The 21,845-nt window shown below is 40.0% G+C and overlaps 1 protein-coding gene across 6 annotated transcripts in view; it reads left to right on the top strand.

The window, feature by feature from the left end:
- The window catches only part of col14a1a (collagen, type XIV, alpha 1a), a 222,218-nt gene that overhangs the window by 57,749 nt on the left and 142,624 nt on the right, over positions 1-21,845 (top strand). For all 6 annotated transcript variants that reach the window (XM_048528630.2, XM_059645936.1, XM_059645937.1 and 3 more), the window contains 3 exons: positions 10,378-10,539; positions 13,328-13,447; positions 20,011-20,175. In XM_048528630.2, the coding sequence (XP_048384587.1) occupies positions 10,378-10,539; positions 13,328-13,447; positions 20,011-20,175 (447 nt within the window). The remainder of the gene's footprint in view (positions 1-10,377; positions 10,540-13,327; positions 13,448-20,010; positions 20,176-21,845) is intronic.

Consider the following 21,845-nt stretch of genomic DNA (forward strand, 5'->3'; position numbering starts at 1 on the left):
AACTAATGACTGTAACTGCAAAAGTCATCAACCAACAACAATCACAGATTAAAGCAGTGATTCGTTCAAATTATTTTAATGTGGCCTTTAGTCAGCATCCCGCAATAATGAAGTTTAAGTGGTTTCATGTTCATGTTACCTACTCTAAAACTATACCTCCAGGATGTTGAAGTAAAATATATGTTGTATTCATGAAAAGAACAATGGGTTTGTTTTTGTAGCCAGTTTGTTTCTTTTTGCTTACTTGATCCATTCAGAGATTTTACTTGCCTTTTTAAGCATTTAGTTTAAGCATTATACAAAGTTATTCTATTTTTTCTTCCGAGTATTTTTTTCCTCTGATCAGAATCTTCATGCATTTTACTTCCAAATCCCAAGGTCACTCTGTTCAATTACAGTGCCACAAGCAATAACGCGAGTGAGATTACAACAGGCTTATGGATGGAACCTGGACCACTTCAACATTGCTTAGGGCGACACCAGTTTATTGTGTTTACTTCCTGCCCATTCCAGACTTTAATTCTTCTTAAAGTTGAATAGTTCTGCAGCGCGGATTGTGGCTTTGAGCCCTATGCATTGATATGGAAAGTTTACAATCCCAAAAGATGGACTTGCATTTATATCATGCCTTAACAACCTCAGGTCACCTTAGAGTATTTTACAGCCAGTAAAGAACTTTTGAATTATTGTCATTGTTGTAATGTAGGGAATGGTGTAACTAATTTATGCGCAGGAATGTGAAGTGACCAGGTGATCTTTTTTTTAATTTTTGTTAAGGGATAAATATTGGCCAGGATAGCGCTTCCCGCATTTGTTTGAGAATGTGCCTTTGAATTGTTTGCATTCACCTCAGAGGACAGTCAGGGTCCTTGTCTTTAATATCTCACATGAAAGGCTGCCCCTTTGACAGTCCAGCTCTCCCTCACTACTCCACTGGGAGTATTACCCTGGATTTTGTACCGAAGTCTCTGAAATAGAACTCAAATCCACTATCTTCTGAAGCAAGAGTGCTATTCATACAAGCTCAACTGACACACGAGTGTGGTAACCCAGAGTATTTCTCAGTCAACGGCATTAAGAGACTGATTTTCTTCAGGTGTGTTTTTCTCATCACAACCTAAAAATGGCAACAAAATGCAATAAGTATTCTGGAATGGAGTGAAAATGAATCATTGCCTCTAAATTTGCATGTAGGATTTCCAGTTGAGTCCTTGTTTGAGAAAAATCATCAATTTCAGTAATGCTTTTGTAGCAAACTTATATTGGCAGACAACGATAAGCGTTTGTGAAGTTCAACGGAAAGAATTAGAAATGCAGGTGTATTTCTGGGGATTTTATCCGTAACCCCTTGATTCCCACCCAGCCAAATTACATTTTTTTCCCCTAATATCCAACAGTTTATTAACTAATATATTGAAATAATTCAATGGAATGCTACTTCCTTTTTTCAAAAGATGACCTTAAAGCAAAATAATGTGTAGCTGTTGCCAAACATGAAGTTGCAGAGCTACAGAAGCAAATTTAAGCTCTGAAATAGAATGAATTGAGGATTCACAAGACCAAGATAAAAATGCTCAGTTTTGTTATTATTGGATTGGGCTGACGCATCAGAATGTCGTGTGTTCACTGTTTTGAAGAAGAGCAGGTGTCTTAGTGTCCTGCCTAATATTTATCCCCTAACCAACAAAGAAAATCAGACCATCACGTTGTCTGTGGGATCTTTCTGTGTGTAAACTGTTTGCTGAGTTACTATATTCCAAAAATACTTCCTTGGCTGTGAGATGTCAAATAGTGATGGTGAAAGCTGCTCTAGAAATGTAGGCCTTCCCTTCTGATTTCTGTCCTGTGGGTGAGATGTGCAACCAAAGTCACTAGCCTTTCAGATGAACAATGACAATCCAATTCATTGTCGTAGTGTCCTGGCCAGCAATGTCCCCCATTCAACACCTTTAAAAAGCAAATTAATCAATCAGCCATCTCTAGACTGTTTGCTGGCTTCTTGTCCACAATCTCTTGACTTCAAAAATCTATGTGAAATGCTTTTCAAACTGTCAGGGATGTGGTTCCCTGGATTAGAACTTGAAGCTACAGCTTCCTGTTCTGCTGCCCAATAGTAATTTCTCCTGATTTCTATTCTCTTTGATTTGAAAACCACTGGAGGGTTTTGCAATGCATCTGATGTAACGAGTTTTACATTATTGCAAAGTCTAAATAGAAAAGAAATCCAACTCCCAACTTAATTGAGCAGAATTCTTACAAAAATGCTTGGTGAGATTGAATAGAGCCAGGACAGATTGAAATGGATGTTAGTGACCTGCTGGAGGCCAGGGCGAACTTGGACTGGAGAGTTTGTGATGTTACCGAGGCTAAAGGAAGACTGCTGAGGGTAGCAGGAAAGATATACACAATAGCTCCAGTAAATTGTAACATGATTGGTTAAATTGAAAGTAATGACCTCCTAGAAAGCTTAGGTTTTGTCTACCTGATATCTGGCTTGTGGGACATGTGGGTCAGGCTGCCTGGCCCAGACTATCTGAACTCGGTATGCAGGCAATAGGTTGTGCCTGCTGACCAACTCAAACCCGAATATATTCTGTATGCCTCACCCCCAGAATTGCAGACAGATGGGAGGAAGTGCAAACTATTGAATGATAGATTACTGAAGCCACTGCATGGGTTTACAACTTTGCATCTAAGTTGTTGAAATTGTTATATTCTTTTGACAGGTGAATCATAATTTTAGAGGGGATAAGTGAGCAAGGTGAGGAAATATCAGGGCAGGTCCAAGCACAGAGAACCCCATAGAACTTACAGTGAAAACCGTCCATTCAGCCCGTTTGTCACACTGTCATTCATGCTCCACACAAAAGTTCTCCCACCCTTCTTCAGTTTACCCTATCCTTCTATTCGTTTCTCCCTGATATTTAAGATTGGGATAGCTCTGGCAAGCTAGATAATCCCTTCCATTAGTGGCCATCCATTCAACTACCCAGGCCCTCACTCTGGGATTTCCCCCTCAAATGTCTGAACCTCTCTAATTTTATTTACTCTTTTAACACTCTCCTTAAAATCTACCTTTTTGATCACGGATTTTAGTATATTTTACCTAATAATGCTCTTGTAAACTTCCTTGGGATGTTTTATTACTTTAAAGTTGCTTGATAAAAGCAAAGTGTAAGTACTTTACAAATATAAATTAAATCTCTCTATTCTATTTCCACCTCAACCATTCACTTTGGCAACAAATTCCATAATTATCAGCACTTCCTGTAAAAAGGTTTCTCCTGAATTCCTTTTTGGATTTATTAGCGGCTATGATATAGAATCATAGAATCATACAGCATAGAAACAGACTCTTCTGTCGAACTCGTCCAAGCCAACCAAGTTTCCCAAACTAAACTAATCCCACTTGCCTACATTTGGCCCATGCCCCTCTAAACTTTTCCTATTCGTGTACCTGTCCAAATTCCTCTGGCAGCTTGATCCACATACGAACCACCCTCTGTGTGGAAAAAAAAATGCCCCTCAGGTCCCTTATAAATCTTAAAATCTTTCTTCTCTCACCTTAGAAAATATCCCCCCTAGTTTTGAACTCACCCACCTGAGGGAAAAGACCCTTGCTATTCACTTTATCTATGCTCCTCATGATTTTATAAACCTCTATAAGGTTACCCCTCAATCTCCTGTGCTCCAGGGAAAAACATCCAAACCTATCCAGACTTTCCGATTAACTTAAACCCTCCACTCCCAGCAACATCCTTGGAAATTGTCTCTGAACCCTCTCCAATTGCCTCCTCCACAAGTGTCAATATCTTCTCTGTCTCTTCCATATTAAACCACTTTACGTTCTTTAGGGCCGCTGTCTGGTCACCCTTCAGTTCCAAGCTGTTTCAATCTCCAAGAAAACAAAATGTGAAGCTAGATGAACACAGCAGGCCAAGCAGCATCTCAGGAGCCCAAAAGCTGACGTTTCGGGGCCCGAAAAGTCAGCTTTTGTGCTCCTGAGATGCTGCTTGGCCTGCTGTGTTCATCCAGCTTCACATTTTGTTATCTTGGATTCTCCAGCATCTGCAGTTCCCATTATCACTCAATCTCCAAGAATTCTGTTTTTCCAGATGCACAACCGGGTAGATTACTTCAGTGCAATGTGGTTCTTAATTGATGAGAAATACTTTGGGATGTGAATATTGAATCAAGAAAGGGATACAAAACAGAAAATTATCTATTTGAAAAGAAACTTAAAGAATCAAGACTTAAACAGTTATCGAGGGAGGAACAATGAAGCTAAATGCTTCAAATACCCAGCAAACAGCTCAACAGACTTAACTTATTAAAAAATATACTCAAGAAGTTATCAAAGAAATGAGAAAGAACCTCTATAAGAAAGATCTTTTCCATGTAGATTTCAGCAATGAAATACAAAAATCACTCTGAAAAAAATCTGGATTAAATATCTATAGTTCGATTGAAAGTAGCTTTGAACTGTCTTTGAAATTTATATTCACAATTTTAATAATTCATGCAATCATGTCTTGAAATGATCTTAAAACTTGTAATACCTAATATGTAAAGAATTTGATGAATATGGGTTATGTTTTTGTTAAATAATAATTACCTCTTGTAATCCCCTGGTGTTCCTTGTCTATTTTTATGAAGTATTCATAAATACTAAATAAGTTAGAGTGAACTTCTTAGGGAACATTCATTATGGAATGTAACATCAATTAGATCTGAAACATATGTTTTATGGTAGAGTTTATCAAAGCATTTAACAGTTAATGTGCTGCATCTCTGTCCAATGTGACCATTCATGGGTCACTTCCTTGACTGAGCTACAAAGAGCCTATGAGTGAAATTGGCCAGATGTTTGCACACGTGAGAGAACATCTGGATAATTTCACTCCCATTGAAGGAGCAACTTCATCAAAAGAATGTAATTTTAATATTGTTTAGGGAGATGGAAAGCATCATTTGTCATGTTTAATGTCAAGCATAACAATGCATTTGATAATGCTATTCAAAGCAAGATTTGAATATATTTAAAATACCTTTCACCACCTATGGGCAAACAAAACAAGATGAGTTCACAATCTGGTTTCAGAGTGAGTTGATGGTGCAGTAGTGTCTGGTCTAGTAGCCCAGTCTGTGAGCTAATGTTCTGAGGATGTAGGCTCAATTTGCACCACAGCAGCTAGGGTCAGTCATAGTGACTGTCACAACGATCAAAAACTATTGCAAAAAATCTTCTTGATCACTAATGTCCTTTAGGAAAGAAAAGCTAAATCCTTACGGGGTCAAGTCTACACGTGGGTTCAGATACTCAGCAATGAACCCTGGCCTTGCCAGTGACACCCATATCCCAGGAAGGAGTTTAAATTCCAAACCTTCCATGACCTTATTCTTCCCTATCTTTGAAACTTCCTCCAGTCTTACAATGCACCAATATCAAAAACATCACAAAAGATGGCAAAGGAGTTGGTAAGAACAATTAAAGGAAAAGAATGAAAAAGAATGGAAAGAAACCTGCAAAGGATATCAAAATCAACATAAAAATTGTTATAATTGTATTCAGGACAGAAGACTGGTCAGGTACAAACAGGACCCCTTAAACCCTAAGCATTAACATTGAAAATACGTCCCAGAAACTTACTGAATAACTGCTTTGGGTCACTACCTATAATAGGGGCAAGAGGTCAACATTCTGGGCATGCGACTGAAACTAATCCTGAATCAAGGACTCACCAAGATTAATGTAAGCAGGATAATAGTACTGGCATATATAATGACACGATTTCTCAGGATGATAACTTTCTTTAATCCCAGGGTTTTGAAGGAAGTAGATTGAACAAAGCTGACACTCTGATTATAATCTTCCAAAGTTCTCTTGTTTTGCAAAATTTTCTTTTAGATTTGGAAAATACACTTCTCCCTGCTGCGTAAAATGGTGCAAGAGGGAAACTAGGAATTATAGACCAGCTAACTGTAGTCTGGATTGTGGGAAGAAGGTTGTTGACACCTATGTGAGCAAACATTAGCAACCTTTACAAACTATAACTATATAAAGGATGGTAAGAGATCTCTGAAACCCTACACACTTAGTTTCCAGAGGTAATAGGAACTGCAGATGCTGGAGAATCTGAGATGACAAGTTGTAGAGCTGGATGAACACAGCAGGCCAAGTAGCATCATAGGAGCAGGAAAGCCGACGTTTCGGGCCTGGACTCAATTCAGAAATTCAGAAATGCATTTCTGACGAAGGGTTTAGGTCCGAAATGTCAGCATTCCTGCTCCTATGATGGTGCTTGGCCTGGTGTGTTTATCCAGCTCTACACCTTGTTACACTTAGTTCCCATGTGATCTGACAGAATAGTGCTTAGAAGCTATGACTGGAGTAAAGATAAAACTTGCCTCCACATTAACCGAATAACTCTTGTCAGAAAATTGCTGAAGTTTATAACAAATGATAGAGTGAAAATTTAGAGTATCTTAAGTTCTCAGCTGATCAGGGAAAGGTAGCATGCATCTGTAAAAGATAGGTCATTCTTGATGTACATTGAATTAAACTTATTGAAGAGGTGATTGAAGTGATGAACAGGAGAATGTGTATTATATGGACTTCCAGAAGATAACCATCCTCATCAACTTTGTGGAACACCTATGCTCTGTTCGCAACATACAACTACACCTCCCAGTCGCGAACCATTTCAGTTGCAACCCCCCACCACCTCGGACGACATGTCCATCCTGAGCCTCCTGCATTGCCACAATGACACCACCCAAAAGATGCAGGAACAGCATCTCATATTTCGCTTGGGAACCCTGCAGCCCAAGGGTAACAATGTGGACTTCACAAGCTTCAAAATCTCCCCTCCCCCGACCACATGCTAAAACCAGCCCAGTTAGTCCCCACCTCCCTAACCATTCCTCCCACCTCAAGCCCCACCCCCATCCCCTACCCACTAACCTCATCCCGCTCCCCTTGACCTGTCCGTCCTCCCTGGACTGACCTATCCCCTCCCTAACTCGCCACCTACACTCACCTTCACTGGCTCCATCCCCGCCTCTTTGACCAGTCTGTCTCCTCTCACCCTATCTTCTCCTTTATCCATCTTCTATCTGCCTCCCCCTCTCCCTATTTATTTAAGAACCCCCTTCCCCACCCCAGTCCTGAAGAAGGGTCCCGACCCGAATCGTCAAGCTTTCCTGCTCCTCTGATGCTGCTTGGCCTGCTGTGTTCATCCAGCTTCGTACTGTGTTGTCTCCGATTCTCCAGCATCGGCAGTTCCTCCTATCTCTGTCATCCTCATCAACTGTTGGTTTATGGAATTGAAGGTAAAAGATTAACTTGGTTAGAAAATTGGCAGAGGAACAGGAAACACGGGAAGGATAAAGGGCAGGTATTCTAATTGTCAGGTTGTAATTGTTTATATTTCATGAAAACTGGCGTTGTGGCCTCAGCTAATCACTATGATTAATGCTGACAGACTATAGGATGGAAAATCACATACCTAAGATTGCCGATGGCACAAAGATAGATAGTACTGTTAGCAGTGCAAGTGTAAAATTACAGAGATATTGATAGGTTAAATGCAAAACAGTGGCAAATGGATTTTATTGTGGCAAACTTGAAATTGTCCACTGTGCACTGAAATTGGGTAGAAAAGGGTTCTTTGTAAATGGTGGCAAGCTAGAAACATTGAATGTCCTAAGAACTTGCGAATCCATGGACACAGATCATTAAAGTACTATGGGCAGGTTCAGAAAATAACCAAAAGGCCAATGGAAAGGTGGCCATTATATCTAGAAGACTAGAATACGAGGCATTGGAAGTTATTCCACAACTATATAAAATTCTGGTTCCACCTGGAGTACTGTAAACTGTTCTTGGCAGCAATCTTAGGACAGGATGAATTGGCCTTGAAGAGAGTACAATGCAGGTTTACCAACATGATGTCTGGATTTCAAGGATTAAGTTACAATAGTAGATTCCACAAAATAGTGCTGTATTCCTTCTCAATTTAGACAGTTATGGGGTGATTCAGTCAGAGTTTTCAAGTCATTAGGGGAACAGGTTTGGTGGCTAGAGGGAAACAAGTTCTGTTAGCCAGTGAGTCTGGACCTAAGGGTTATAGTTTCAGCATTAAAGTTAAACTTGAATGAAAAGTTAGGAAGCATTGCGTGCACAAAAGGTGGCAAAAGGTTGAAGCAGTTATCCACCAACAGTGATTGATACCAGATGAGTTGTTAAACTTAAATCAAGTTTGCTGGATTTTAGTTAACAAGTAATGGAGTCAATGCAAGTATGTGTAGTTGGATCGCAGGTCACCCTTGAGCTCACTAAATGGGGGAAATAGATACAAGAGGTTAAACAGCTTGCCTCTGTTCCACTGCTCTTCTGCATATTTCGCGGCATCTCGAGGATATCCCTGATTTTAACTCCTCCACCACTCGTGGCCATGTCTTCAGTTGCAAAGACACTAAGATGTGCAATTCCTTTATTAAACCTCCTTAGCTTTCTACCTCGGTTTTCTCTAACTTGGTCCTTAAAAACATACCTCTTTGATTAGCTGTCCAAATACCCTTTTTCTGTATTTTTATATCAAATTTTGTCCTTCATTTTAGGAAACAAGAGAAGGAATAGTCCATTCAGCCCTTTGAGTCAGCTCTACCATTTAACTAGATTATCTATGTCGCTGCATTTTCCTGCACTATCCCTATATCCCTCAAAATCCTTAATAACTACAAATCTATTCACCTGTCTCTTGGACATTCTTGGTGAAATGAGTTTCGATAGCTCTGGGTCAGAGCATTCGAATCATTCTCCACCTTGTGAGAGAAAGTATAACCCCCTCAACTCAGGCCTAGATGTTCTAACCCTCCTGTGCAGCTCCTTGTGACCTTTTATTGTGTTAAGGTACTATATAAATATAAGTTGAGAAGGACACTTTATTAAAGGAGGCTATACATGAATTTGACTGTGTGCCATCCCGACTTTAATGCTCCATTTTCTCATTTCTTCATTTGTTTGTCAGAAACAGATCCCAAACTATCATCTTATATTTACTGTGACAGTTTTATTCACTGGTCTTCACACTTGACCAATCGTCCTCAACGCAACAAGCAAGAGCAGAGCTTCAAACTGCAGCAATTACCGTGTGAACAATCTGCATGTCGACATTCCTGAACTGAGAATTCAAATCGTCCATGTTTTCTTTCATTGAATGATGAAGCAGACTTGAGGGGCTAAATGGCCTTCCCTGTTCCTATCCCGTTACACAGATGTGGCTGTATGGGACTTGTGCTAACCTTGAAACACTCGCTGAACTAAAATATCATGTTATGTTTCGAATATGTTTGATCAGTTAATACATAAGTTTATCAAATCTGTTGCATTTTCTTTCAGATCTCCACTGGCTGCCTCTAGGATCCTATACATAGTGAGAGAGAAAGCAAACACAATTAAACTGCATTGGTCGACTGACAACGAGAGACAAAAATTGTGATAGCTCAGATGTGCAAATAGGTGAAGATCATGGCTTTAAGAGTAAATTAATGAAGCACAATTTTACAAGAAATGGTATGGCTCAGCTTCTGAATTGTGCCCTTCATCAATCCTTTAGGGGGGAGTAAAAGACTGAAAAGTAATGGCCTTGTTAAATAGGAACTTAAGAAGATATATCTTCCTCTGCAAGGAAATAAGGAGGCATGTTATAATTTACTGATCTCTGAAATGAGAATATATGTAATATACAGTTCCAAATGCCATGAAATATTTGGTGATTTTGGCTAATCATTCACTCACCTAGATTATGCCAGGAGTCCAAATCATTACATTGTTACTGCAGTTATAATATTTTTTATATTTTTAACTGTTGAACTATACAAACGCTACCTGCAACAGCAATTTTTTTCTTGTCTGAAGTTTAGTGATTTTTGACATGAACAACAAAGTAGTTCTCCAGCTTTATTGACTTTGTGTTATTTGAACATATTTCTATAAACTGGCTGTATATACTGCTGCATTGTATAATTCTTCCTGCCTTTTGTAATGACATTAAATTAAAGTTTAGATTGCCTCTGGCCTCTTAAGAGGTGGTTGTCCTGTCTTTTGTTATTTTTAATTTATAGATGGTTATCATCTAAACTCATCGTTGAAATTAATGAAGCACAAAACTTTGGAGTAGGATGTATGTCAGATGCATGGTTATATTTCTGATCAATTTGAACTCTGCTTTGTACACCAGCTAGTTTACACATGTTTGGCTTCTTCTGCTCATCTGCACATCAGGGGCTAATATCTCAATCATGGGGTATATTTAAGGATTGATCAATGTTGATTTCAGAATGATCACTAATTTAGTGTTTTCTATGTTTCAGTTGCAGGCACCCAGTTTATGTGCAAGACTCCGGCTATTGCAGATATCGTGGTCCTTGTGGATGGTTCCTGGAGCATTGGCCGACTTAATTTCCGCCTTGTCCGGCTGTTTTTGGAGAACTTGGTTAGTGCTTTCAATGTAGACTCTGACAAAACAAGAATAGGTGAGTTTATCTTCTGGCAACGGCATGAAAATAGCGGGATACCTTGGTTTTTCTGTGTTTAAAGACTGTGCAGATGCCCTTGATTATATGGGATTGCAGAATGGAAAGTAGCCTGTTCAATCAACCATTGCTGATACTGTCGTCCACCATCTGATCCCTCGCCCCAGCCTGAACTCAACACTCCTGATCCTGTTCCCATCTTCTTAGAGCTTGTCTCACTAATTTTGGATGGAGACTTATAGGGGTTTTGGGATTTCCTTGCATACTAGTAAAAGTCGGAAAGTACCTCATTCATGAATTTGCTAGCTAGGTGGCCAATGTGATGACTGCAGATTTCACAATGGCCCCCACCAATCTGCCCAATCAAGTTTCGACCTTGAAAGCTTCACTCATTGTTAAAAAGGATGCCACTTTCTCACACTTGCCATTCATTTGTCTCTCTCTCTCTTTCTCCCTGGGCTTTGTGGTGGATTATTTTGTTTTGAACATCACTTGGTTTAGCAGAATAGAGGTGTGCGACCAAAGGAAGTTAAGACAGAACTTTTGATCAACTCTGGTGAAGTATCAGCATTGAATACATGCCCTGATGAGCAGGAATGTGGACAGAGCAAAAGTTTGGGAAGGGTCTCCTAGACAACTTTACTCCAGGACATGTATTAGCGCGGGGAATAAGGTGGAAATATTAACTGCATTTAAATTTCAGCAGATGTTGCGGTGGATTTTGAGCCCATGTTCCCAGCTTTAACCTAGGGCTTTGAGCCGTAGTCCAGCAATGTTGTCATGAGGCCATTCTTTCCCTTTTATGACCCATGAAATTTCCTTCACGTTTTCAACAGATGCTCTAATAAATCGCAATTTGTTTAATTAGCACAACACCTGCGAACATTCACTCCCTCTACCACCCTTGCTTTGTATCATCAGTGTGTCCTATCTACAAGATAGCATGTAGTGATTTAACAAGGTCCTTCGACAGCACTTTCCAAACACATTCCACAACTATTTAGAAGGGCAGAGGCAGCGGACACAAGGGAAAACCACCAGCTGCAAGTTCCCTCCAAGCCATTCACTACACTAGAAATATATCGCTGTTCCTTCAGTGTCACTGGGTCAAAATCTTGGAACAACAACCCCCCCCCCCCCCCCCCCCCGCCCCAGCCTCACTAACCACCACCACCACCAACAGTAATTTCGGGTCTGCCTACAGCAAATGACTGCAGCCGTTCAAGAAGACAGCTCACCCCCATTTTCTCAAGTGTAATTAGGGATGGATAACAAATATTGTCTCAGCCAGTGATACCCATATCCCCTAAAAAAAAAATCAGTACTTTCTCATGGTTGTTCATGTATCTAATGAACAAACTCATCCATGGCCTCTGCTTGAAACCTTAGCTCAGGTTGGAGCTGTGTTCTTAAAGCATGGAAGACAAATTTCTAGCACTTCAATTTACCAGCACATTATTATCCCAGCCGACTGAATGTATACTCTATATTGTACTATGTTATAAGCGCTCCATTGTAAAGTTGTGGTATTTGAAGGGAATTCACCCTTTTATAGAATTTAATAGGTGAGGAGGAAACAATTTGGCTCATTGTGCTTGGACCAATTCTTTAAAAGAATTATGCAATTAGCCCCTCTCTCCCTGATCTTTTATCTGTACCAATTTTAATTTCCCCAACTCCTATCTGGAAGTTACTATTGGATCTGCTGCTCTGCTCTTTCAGGCAGAGCCTTCCAAATCATGACCACTAGCTGTATTTTGTTTTAAGCAAAAAGAAATCTCAATTCACCTTTGTTATTTCCAACAAGTATCTTAACTAGAGACCCTTCAGTCCAACTCATCCATGCTGACTCGATATCCAATGTTAATCTGGTCCTATTTGCAGCCATTTGGCCCAATGTGCCTCTAAACCTTTCCTATTGATATACCCATCCAGATGCCTTTGAAATATTGTAAGTGTACCACCCTCCATCACTTTCTCTGGCAGTTCAGTCCAGACATGCACCAATTTATCAGCCCCCCTGTTCATGGAAACAGTTTCTCTGTATTTATTCCATCAAATTTCTAAATAATTTTTGCCTTATCTGTTCTGAGGAGAACAATCACAGCCTCTCCAATCTCTTGACGTAACTGAAGTCCCTTATCCCTCAATAAATTTATCTTGGTTAAGATATCAATAAGCTTAAAAATAGTTTCAGAATAGCTCAGAATTGCTGTTCCTAATCATACCCAGTTCTATCTGCTTAAGTTTGTGGGTACGGTTGGCCTTAGAACTGAACTGTGCTGTATTAATTCCTGCTGTTAGATGGCTCACTGATAATATGCTGAAATGATAAGAATGGCATTGGGTGAAGAATCAAAAATAAGTTAAGCTTTTTTTAACTGAAGGACTGAGACACTGATGTTTTTACTTCGTGCTTTAAGACTTTGCTGATTTTTTTGGTTATGGAAAGGCAACATATTTGAAATGACATGGGAAATGTTTAACCTTTGTGAAAATTACTGTATTAGGACATGATTGGCACTGGTCTGCAGAACTGATTTTAGCAGATTACACTTATTCAGATTTTACAGGAGTGATCTTGTAGCATTGCTTACAGGTTTGATGGAGATAAATCAAATGGGTAACGATTTCTATTCATAAAAAGACTGAACTGTTTCATTTCAAAATGGTTGGGTGATTACTCTTTGGTGCACAATAGTGTTCATTCAAAGATGTCACAAACTAATACATTGCTGCATTGCACAAACATGTAACACTTTTTGAACTAGTCATCCATTTGTTTCAGGATTGGCACAGTACAGTGGAGACCCAAGGATAGAATGGCATCTGAACCAACACAGCACAAAGGAAGCTGTACTGGATGCTGCCAGAAATCTTCCATATAAGGGCGGGAACACTCTTACAGGTATTGTGAAATGCATAAAATACCATTTTTAAAACAAAAACCATAAAAGCTAGAAATACAGATCACCCAGCATCAGGGGGTTGAGCACAAACCTCACACTATTCTCCCAGAGCAGCACAGAGACAGAGTGGTAAACTGTTTTAGGTGCCAGTTTTTTGGATGAGATGTTACACTAAGGCCTAGTTTGCTCGCTTGCGTTGGTGTAAAATATCCTGCTGCTGCTAGTTTGAAGAAATGCAAAAGAGCACAGTCCAGTATTCTGGTCAATGTTTGTCCCTCAACAAGCATCACAAAAAGCAAATTATGTGGTTATTTCTATGGCTGCCGTTTGTGGAAGCTTGCTATATGCAGATTGACTGATGCTTTTCTCACAGCAGTAACAGCACTTCAGAAAATACTTCATTGGCTGTAGCATGTTTTGAGACATCCTGAGGTTATGAAAGGCGCTATAGAAATACAAGTCTTTTCTCTTATAATGAGATCATTGGGAGATGTCTGAGAGCTATTTATGAGGAACAAAAAAGGAATTGAGAAAATTGACGTAATGGGGTCCCAAGGAATTTAACAGCCCACAGTTGCAAACTTTCAGTATGCTGCAGAGAATGCTGTAAAGATCCTGAGATAGTATAAGTAGGTGTTCTGCCATTCTGAATCAATTTGCTGTTGTACTGATTGTAATAAAGGGTTACTGTTAAGTTGATATTTGGACCTTGCCTCATCGATGCGAAAATGAGTTGAGCGAGCAGGTCAGAACTTCAACAAAATGTCAGTGACATTAATGCAGGGGTGTCTTTGCTCCTCCACTTGTGACCTTTAACTCATCCACAGCGGTTCCTTCAGCTGCCTGGATCCTAAGCTCTGGAATTCCCTCCCTAAACCTCTTCACTGTGACATTCCTTTAATGTTTCTTTTTGGTCAAACTTATGGGCAATGAGCCTCATATCATAGGAAATCTGATAGATAACCATCTTATGAAGCAGCTTGGGAAGTTTTTGCTATGTTAAAGGCATTAGGAAGTGCATATTGTTGTTAACAACACACAAAGACCCATTGTCTGCAGCATTGGTACAGTCATTAAAACAGTGGAATAGGAGTCTTTCACTGTGCTGAGAATTTGACCCATTTCAAAGACTAGGTTAATATTTGGTTTGATGAAACTACTTAGTAAATGGTCTAACTGGCATCTCATAGACTTGGGAGGGAAGGAGGATGGTGATGGTGGTGAGGGTATGGTGGGTTAATCTGTTTGGTAAGCTCAGACTAGACCTCTCGGGCATCTCTTCAAATAGCATCTATTTGATGGTGAGTTGTATACATCTCACCTCTGGACTTCATTTGCCATTGACATGAGGGGCTGCCCTGTTTGGGTTAAACAGGAATCAGTTATTTCTTATTTGGGGCCTAAGGCCACCATTACATGCTTATGAAGTCTCCTCATCCAGACCACTGCCTCCATTAACCCCATGCAGATAGCTGTCTCTTACAGATTATAGAGTTGAAATGGGAGATAACAAAGTGTGGAGCTGGATGAACACAGCAGGCCAAGCAGCATCTTAGGATCACAAAAGCTGACGTTTTGAGCCTAGACCCTTCATCTGATGATGGGCTGAAACGTTAGCTTTTGTGCTTCTGAGATGCTGCTGGGCCTGCTGTGTTCATCCAGCTCCACACTTTGTTATCTTGGATTCCCCAGCATCTGCAGTTCCCATTATCACTGATAGAGTTGAAATGATTGTGTTTTGTTTCTGCAGTGCTACATGAGCACTGCCAGTCATATGCTCAGTGCCGACGTGCCATTCATTAGCTACCACTCCACCTGTGCCAGCAGCTTCCCTGATGAGGACAGAAGGCATTCTGTTTCATGTGAATGCTAAGTAACAGCCACACCACTGAAAGGCTGGGGCAGCCCATTTTGGCATTTGGAGTAATTACTCTGTACTTATGTATACTATGTACAAGAGGATCTCTCAGACATCTCTAGCCTCAGTTCCAATCTTCTAGCAGAGTCCTTGCCACATAAATATTGACATCACAGTATATCTCAGAGGCTTATTCACATACTCATTTAACCCCATTTCCTGAAAGGGGCTCAAAGGCAGCATGCTGAACATTCTGTGTCATTAATGCAATTGATAAACTAGTTCAGAGTTTACAAACCAACACTTTTCTTGGTCTGACCGCATTTAAGTAAAATAAACAAAGTATTGGAATTATTTGGCAGCATTTAGCATTTCGAGTCAAATCTGACTTTTAAGTCACTGCATTGAGCTTTAAATAGTGAACCTCAGGAAGAACATGTTGGCTTTAAATTCACTTGGATGATTAACAAAAAGGGTTCATTATGAGGGCAAGCTGCATAGATTTGGCTTTTATTTCCTCAAGTTTAAAAGACTGTGGTATAATCTAACCAAAGTCTTTAAGATTAGAAACTGAAAAATCTAAAATTAGTGCTAGATCATTCAGGCGAGATGTCTGGAAGCACTTGTTCAGACAAAGTGTATTAGACTGTGGACACTGGGGATTAGTTCAGATTTTCAAGACTGAAATGGAACTTATTTTTGGGGAACAGAGTCATGGGGAATGGGTCAACAGGAGTTTAGGTGATGAGAGACCATGACCTGATTGAATTGTGGGCCAGTCTCGAGGGGGGGCTGAATGGACTTTTGCTGTTGTAATGCTCCTGCGACCAGCCCTCCAGCAGAATATTGCAAAGTGACCTTAAACAGTGATGCACCTTCTGAAACCTATTCACTTGATCCCTGTAAACTGTTGCACGTTTCTACTATTCTATTTCTACTGCTGATTCAGCCTTAGCACATACCACTAAGGTGAGAGGAGAGGCACTTAAAAAATACTTGAGCGGTAAATGTTTTATATAGAAAGTGATTTGCATGTGAAATGAACTTCCTGAAGAAGTGGTAGATGTGGGCACCATTACAATGTTTAAAAGACATTTGCATATGTACATGAATGGGAAAGGTTTGGAGGGATATGGGCCAGGAGCAGGCAGGTGGGACTACTTTAGTTTGGGGTTATGTTAAGCACAGACTGGTTGGACTGAAGAGTCTGTTTCTGTGCTGTATGAGTCTACGAGTCTACACCAGATTAAGGTTTTATGTGGAGACCTCAGAAAAATATGCACATTCTCTCTGCATTAATTGCTGGAACTGGAAAGTGGTGAGATTCATGATGGAACAGCCCATGAGCAAGTCCACTCACTGGTTTAAATGCCTTCAGGATGAATTGTGTGTTGTGGGCTGGAGGCAGATTACACCATTATAAGCAGAGTCGCAGTGTAAAGCTGGTATATTTGAAAGCTCTGAGATGAAGATTCCTCCTTCAATGTTCGCCAAAGTAGCTTTAATATTATCAATGCACCAAAAGATTTTCCCTTGCACTTCAAATATTTTCAAAATAATTTCTTTAAAAAATGTTGGAACTAACAGAAAAAAGAAATCAAATAGGTCAAAGGAATGGTAAAAGTTGGCAGCAATTCTTCAGATGGGTATTTATGTCCTAAACTGATCTGAGCAGTTGCCAAAATATTTTATGGAATGTGTCCAAACACGCTAATATAGCTGCCTTTGGATTAATGTTACAATTATTTTTTGCTTCCTTATCATGTAGTACTAAAATACTCCCTGAAGAAAGAGCATAAATAAAATCTGTTTTTGCTCAGAACTATCAAGTTTAATCTCCGTCTATCTGGAGTTGGGCAATTGGGTAATTTATGGATGTTGATGCGAAGAATTATTCTTTGCTTAATTGTACTGGTGCGGCTCTTTGCTGAAAATTATACTGAGAGAACAGAAGAGTTGCATTCCTAAGGCATCTTTCGTGACTTTGGGATGTGGGATGTCCCAGAGCACTTCACAGCCAATGCGGTATATTTGAAATGTAGACAACATGTCCATGAGGGAAATATGCAGCTGATTAGAGCTTATCAAGTTCCCATAAACAGAAAAGTTCAAAATGACCAATTAGTCCATGTTAATCATGTTGATGAGAAATATTGGCCAGGACACCTGAGAGAACCCACTTCTTTGAAGTAGTGCCATAGGATCCTTAGCATGAGGGTGCAGATGGGCCTCAGTTTAATATCTCACCTGAAAGATAGTACAGCAATCTCTTGTTCATGAATGTTAAGAAAAAAATCAGTTCAAAGCTTTAATATGAGTTGTTAGTTACTCAGGCCTGTGTGTTATATCAGGTCTGAACTGGTTCACTTAATCCCTCTGTGGAAGTTTTCAGCTGTAGTTGAGAGGAGAATAAAAGAACAAGAGAATAACTTGAGTTGTCCTGGCTCATGTCTTATCAGATTATCACAATGCTGTCACATCAACAGTTTGAATTAACAGCCGAGAGATGGCTGATCTCACCATCAAAATTTGTAACCCTCACAAAATGTGGAACAAAATATCTGATCAGGTCAAAGCTTGGTTCTGTGGTAGCACTTTGGGTCTGTGGCTGAGGGGTCAAGTGTCCCTCCAGACACTTGGCTACCTAATATAACGTGGCATTAAAGGTCTGCCTAAGTTGCTATTTTTAGGATTGCATGTTAAAGTGAGTCCTGTCCCTTGGGTAAATGGAAGAACTCTCATAGTGCTCTTCAAAGAAGACCAAGAGCTTTCTCTGAATCTCCTGGCCGACATTTTGAATCTCAATCCAAACAGATTACCCAGTTATATGTTTAATTCCTGCTTTTGGAAACTTGCTGTTTGCAAATTTGCCACAGTGTTGGCAGCTCCAGAGGTTGCAACAGGTCCTAACATTTGAACTACACACTAGTTCTCATTCTCACTATCCATGATATTTCTCTGGCCATTGGTGGAGTGAAAGTTCGGTACAACTATGAAATGAATTTCTCTCTTTTATTCTTGTGTGCAATATTTTATGTTCGTTATCAAGTGGAAAGTAATGCCTTTTCTTGAAGTTTAATCGTTCGCTCGATAGAATGCATTTTCCACCTTGTGAACACCAAAAAGGCATATGCACCACCTCATTCCACAGCATTCTTCATTTCTTCTGGACAGAACATTAGTCCTGGCAGATTCAGGTGGAATCTTTATCAGATCACCTTGCGTAGGATTTCAAGGATAAAAACAGGCCAATCAGTCCAACTCACATATACTGACGTCTGTGCTCCGCTCAAGCCTCATCTCACCCTATTGGTGTATCCATCTATTTTATTCCCCTGCACATACTTCATCCAATTTCTTTTTAAATACATTCGTGCCATTCCCTACAATTGCTCCAACATTCTCACTACTCCCTGGGTAAAGATATTTCTCCTGAATTCCTTGCTGGACTTATTTTAGTGACTAACATTTGTTTATGGCCTGTCATTCTGGACAAACCTAAAAGGGGAGATATTTTTCTATGTTTAATATGTTGAATTAGATCAGAGTAGATTTTGAGATTTACACGTGTTTTATTGAAAATCTACAGTTTCGGAAAAAAACACCAGCTTCCACATTTCCCATCCGGACACCTTCCCTGTCCAGATGTCAATGAAAGAAGCCAGCTCTTTTCTTCTAACATATACCCAGTTAAAACAAAAAACTGTACACCAGGGGCGCTGTAGAACTAATCGAATAATAAAGGAAAGAACAACTGGAGCTAAATCAAAATGTCATGAGAGGGGGAGAAGCCAGCTGTTAAATGCAAAGTCCAGGGAACATCGGCTGCTCTTAAATAACTTTGGAGCTGTTCTGGTTTACCCTTAAATGGACATGCATTTCTTACCACTGACATTGTCAACCGCATCAAATCCTCTAAACTGTGTTAAAAAAAACTCTATCTGGCTCACTTCTCAACTTCCTCTTTCCTAGCATATTTAGCCCTCTCAATTTGGGGCATTATTCTTGTAAATCTTTCTCATTTTCCCATGTTCTAACATGATTTTGTGATATCATAGAATTATTAGAATCTCTACTGTGTGGAAACAGGCCATTCGGCCCAATGAGTCCACATGAACTGTTCGAACACCCCCCTATCCTACCGCTGTAACCCTGCATTTCCCATGGTTAGCCTACCTAGCCTGCACATCCTTCAACACTGTGGGCCACTTCACCCACCTGCACATTTTTGGACTGTGGGAGCAACCTGGAGCACCCAGAGGAAACCCACGCAGACTCGGGGAGAATGTGCAAACTCCACACAGACAGTTACCCGAGGCTGGAATTGAACCTGGGTCCCTGGGAGTATGAGGCAGTAGTCCTAACCACCGAGTGAGTCACTGTGCTAACCTTCTAAATTGGAGACCTAAATAAAGTGCTGTAAATGTTATCTAAAAGGTTCAATTCTGATTAGTATAATCTCTCTGCCTTTCAAACCATCCCTCTGGAAATGAACCTCACAGCCTGGGTCATTGGACTCAAATGACTGTTTGTCTCTCCACAGATGCTGCCTGACCTGCTGAGTTTCTCTGGGAAGTTCTGTTTATAAATTGGTCTTTTTAACCTATACTTGACTGACTCTCCTTTTAATATTTTATTTGTATCCTTGATCGATATTAGTGGCATTCTAACATTCACTCTGGTATGATTTTTGATAATTTTTAGGTCTCGCCTTAACATTTATCCTCGAGAATAGCTTTAAGCCTGAAGCTGGAGCCAGACCAGGCGTGCCAAAGGTTGGAATCTTGATCACTGATGGGAAGTCTCAGGATGACGTCCTTCCACCAGCCAAAAGCTTACGTGATGCTGGCATTGAGCTCTTCGCTATTGGTAGGTCTCTTGTGTAGCTATGAATACCAACTGGGCAACACATTTGAGAAATGGTTAACTAGATTTTCACCATTGTACTAAGGCAGGTGCTAATGTTCTTGTGAGTTTACTTTACAGATTAAGGAATGGGATTTTTTTAGTAAATGCTCTTTAGAGTGAAAGCTGAATAAACTGAAATTTACCTGGTAAAATATTCAGGAGGCACTTGGAAGCTACAGACTGTTGCAAGTCATGACAAAGAGATGGCCTGCAATTTGCCAAGCCCTTGTATAAATTGGTGAAATGTAAAGGTATTCATTTTGGAAGACATCAGTTTTAAAAAGCAGAACTTTTTATTTGAATGGTCAGAGTTTGGGAAATATTTACGTTCAGAGACACCTGTATGTCCTTATACATGAACCTGAGAAAATTAACACGCAGCAAGCAATTTAGAAGGTAAATGGTCTCTCAACTTTTGTTACAAAGGAGTTGGAGAATAAGAATAAAGAAGAAAATACTACATTTACACAGGGCATGATAAACCCACAGTGTTTTGGTCTCTTTACCTGAGAAAGGATATACTTGCTCTTGATAGAATGCAGCAAACCTTCGCTAGAATAAGTGGATTGTACTGATAGATCTATATTCTCCAGAGTTGAGAAGAATGAGAGATAATCTAATTTAAATATGTTGAGCGCTTAAAGGGCTTGACATGGTAGTTTCTGGGCAAACATTTTTGCTGGCTGTGAAAGGGTTGGTCATTTATCAACAAAGTGAGAAATTAGTGAATCTTTGTAATTCTATACTTTATGGGTCTGTGGATGCTCAGGCAGCAAATGTGTCTAAGACAGATGTTGTTGACTTTTGGATACTGAAGGAAGTAAGGAATATAGACATTTTAGGAAGATGGAGCTAAGATTGATGATCAGCTGTAACTTTGTTAAATGGCAAAGAATGCTCTAAGGTCAAACAGTCGAGCTGAGTTCTTACATCTTATGCAAAGGTCATGCCATTCAGTGCAAGTCAATGGTGGACTTTGTGAAAGAAAACGAAGTTGTGCAATATGTAAACTGTTACCTCATTGTGCGTATTATCCGAGAAACTGCTCTATTTCTGGTTTAAACACTGGCATGGCTCAGAGATAAAATGATTTCTGTGCTGTCTAAATATGGAACTCCACATTTGGGCTCTTCTGGTTTAGACGTAGTGTCCCTGCCTTAACACCATAAGATACTGGAGTAGAATTAGGCTATTGGACTCATTGTGCCATTCAATCAGGCTGATCTATTTCTAAACCTCATATTTCTGCTTTCTCCCAATAACTCTAGATTCCCTTACTATTCACAGTTATTTATTTCTGTCTTAAAGATACTCGATGACTTGCCGTCCAGGGCTGTCTGCAGTAATGAGCTCCACAGTTTCAAGATCCTCTGGCTGAAAAAATTCCTTTCTTAGTTCTAAAGGGCTGCCCCTTCACTCTGAGGTTGTGCCCCACGGTCGTAGCCTAGGCTTCTAGTGGAACTGTCCAATCCACATCCATTCTGCCCAGATCTATCAGCATTCACAAGTTCAATCCCCCACCCCAACATTCTTCTAAACTTCTTTCATGTACAGGCCCAGAGTCCTCAACTGCTCCTCATATGACAAGCCCTTCATTCCTGGGATTGTTCTTGTAAACCTCCTCTGGACCC

This window comes from Stegostoma tigrinum, chromosome 5 (genome assembly GCF_030684315.1).
Source record: "Stegostoma tigrinum isolate sSteTig4 chromosome 5, sSteTig4.hap1, whole genome shotgun sequence".
Classification (NCBI taxonomy): Eukaryota; Metazoa; Chordata; class Chondrichthyes; order Orectolobiformes; family Stegostomatidae; genus Stegostoma; species Stegostoma tigrinum.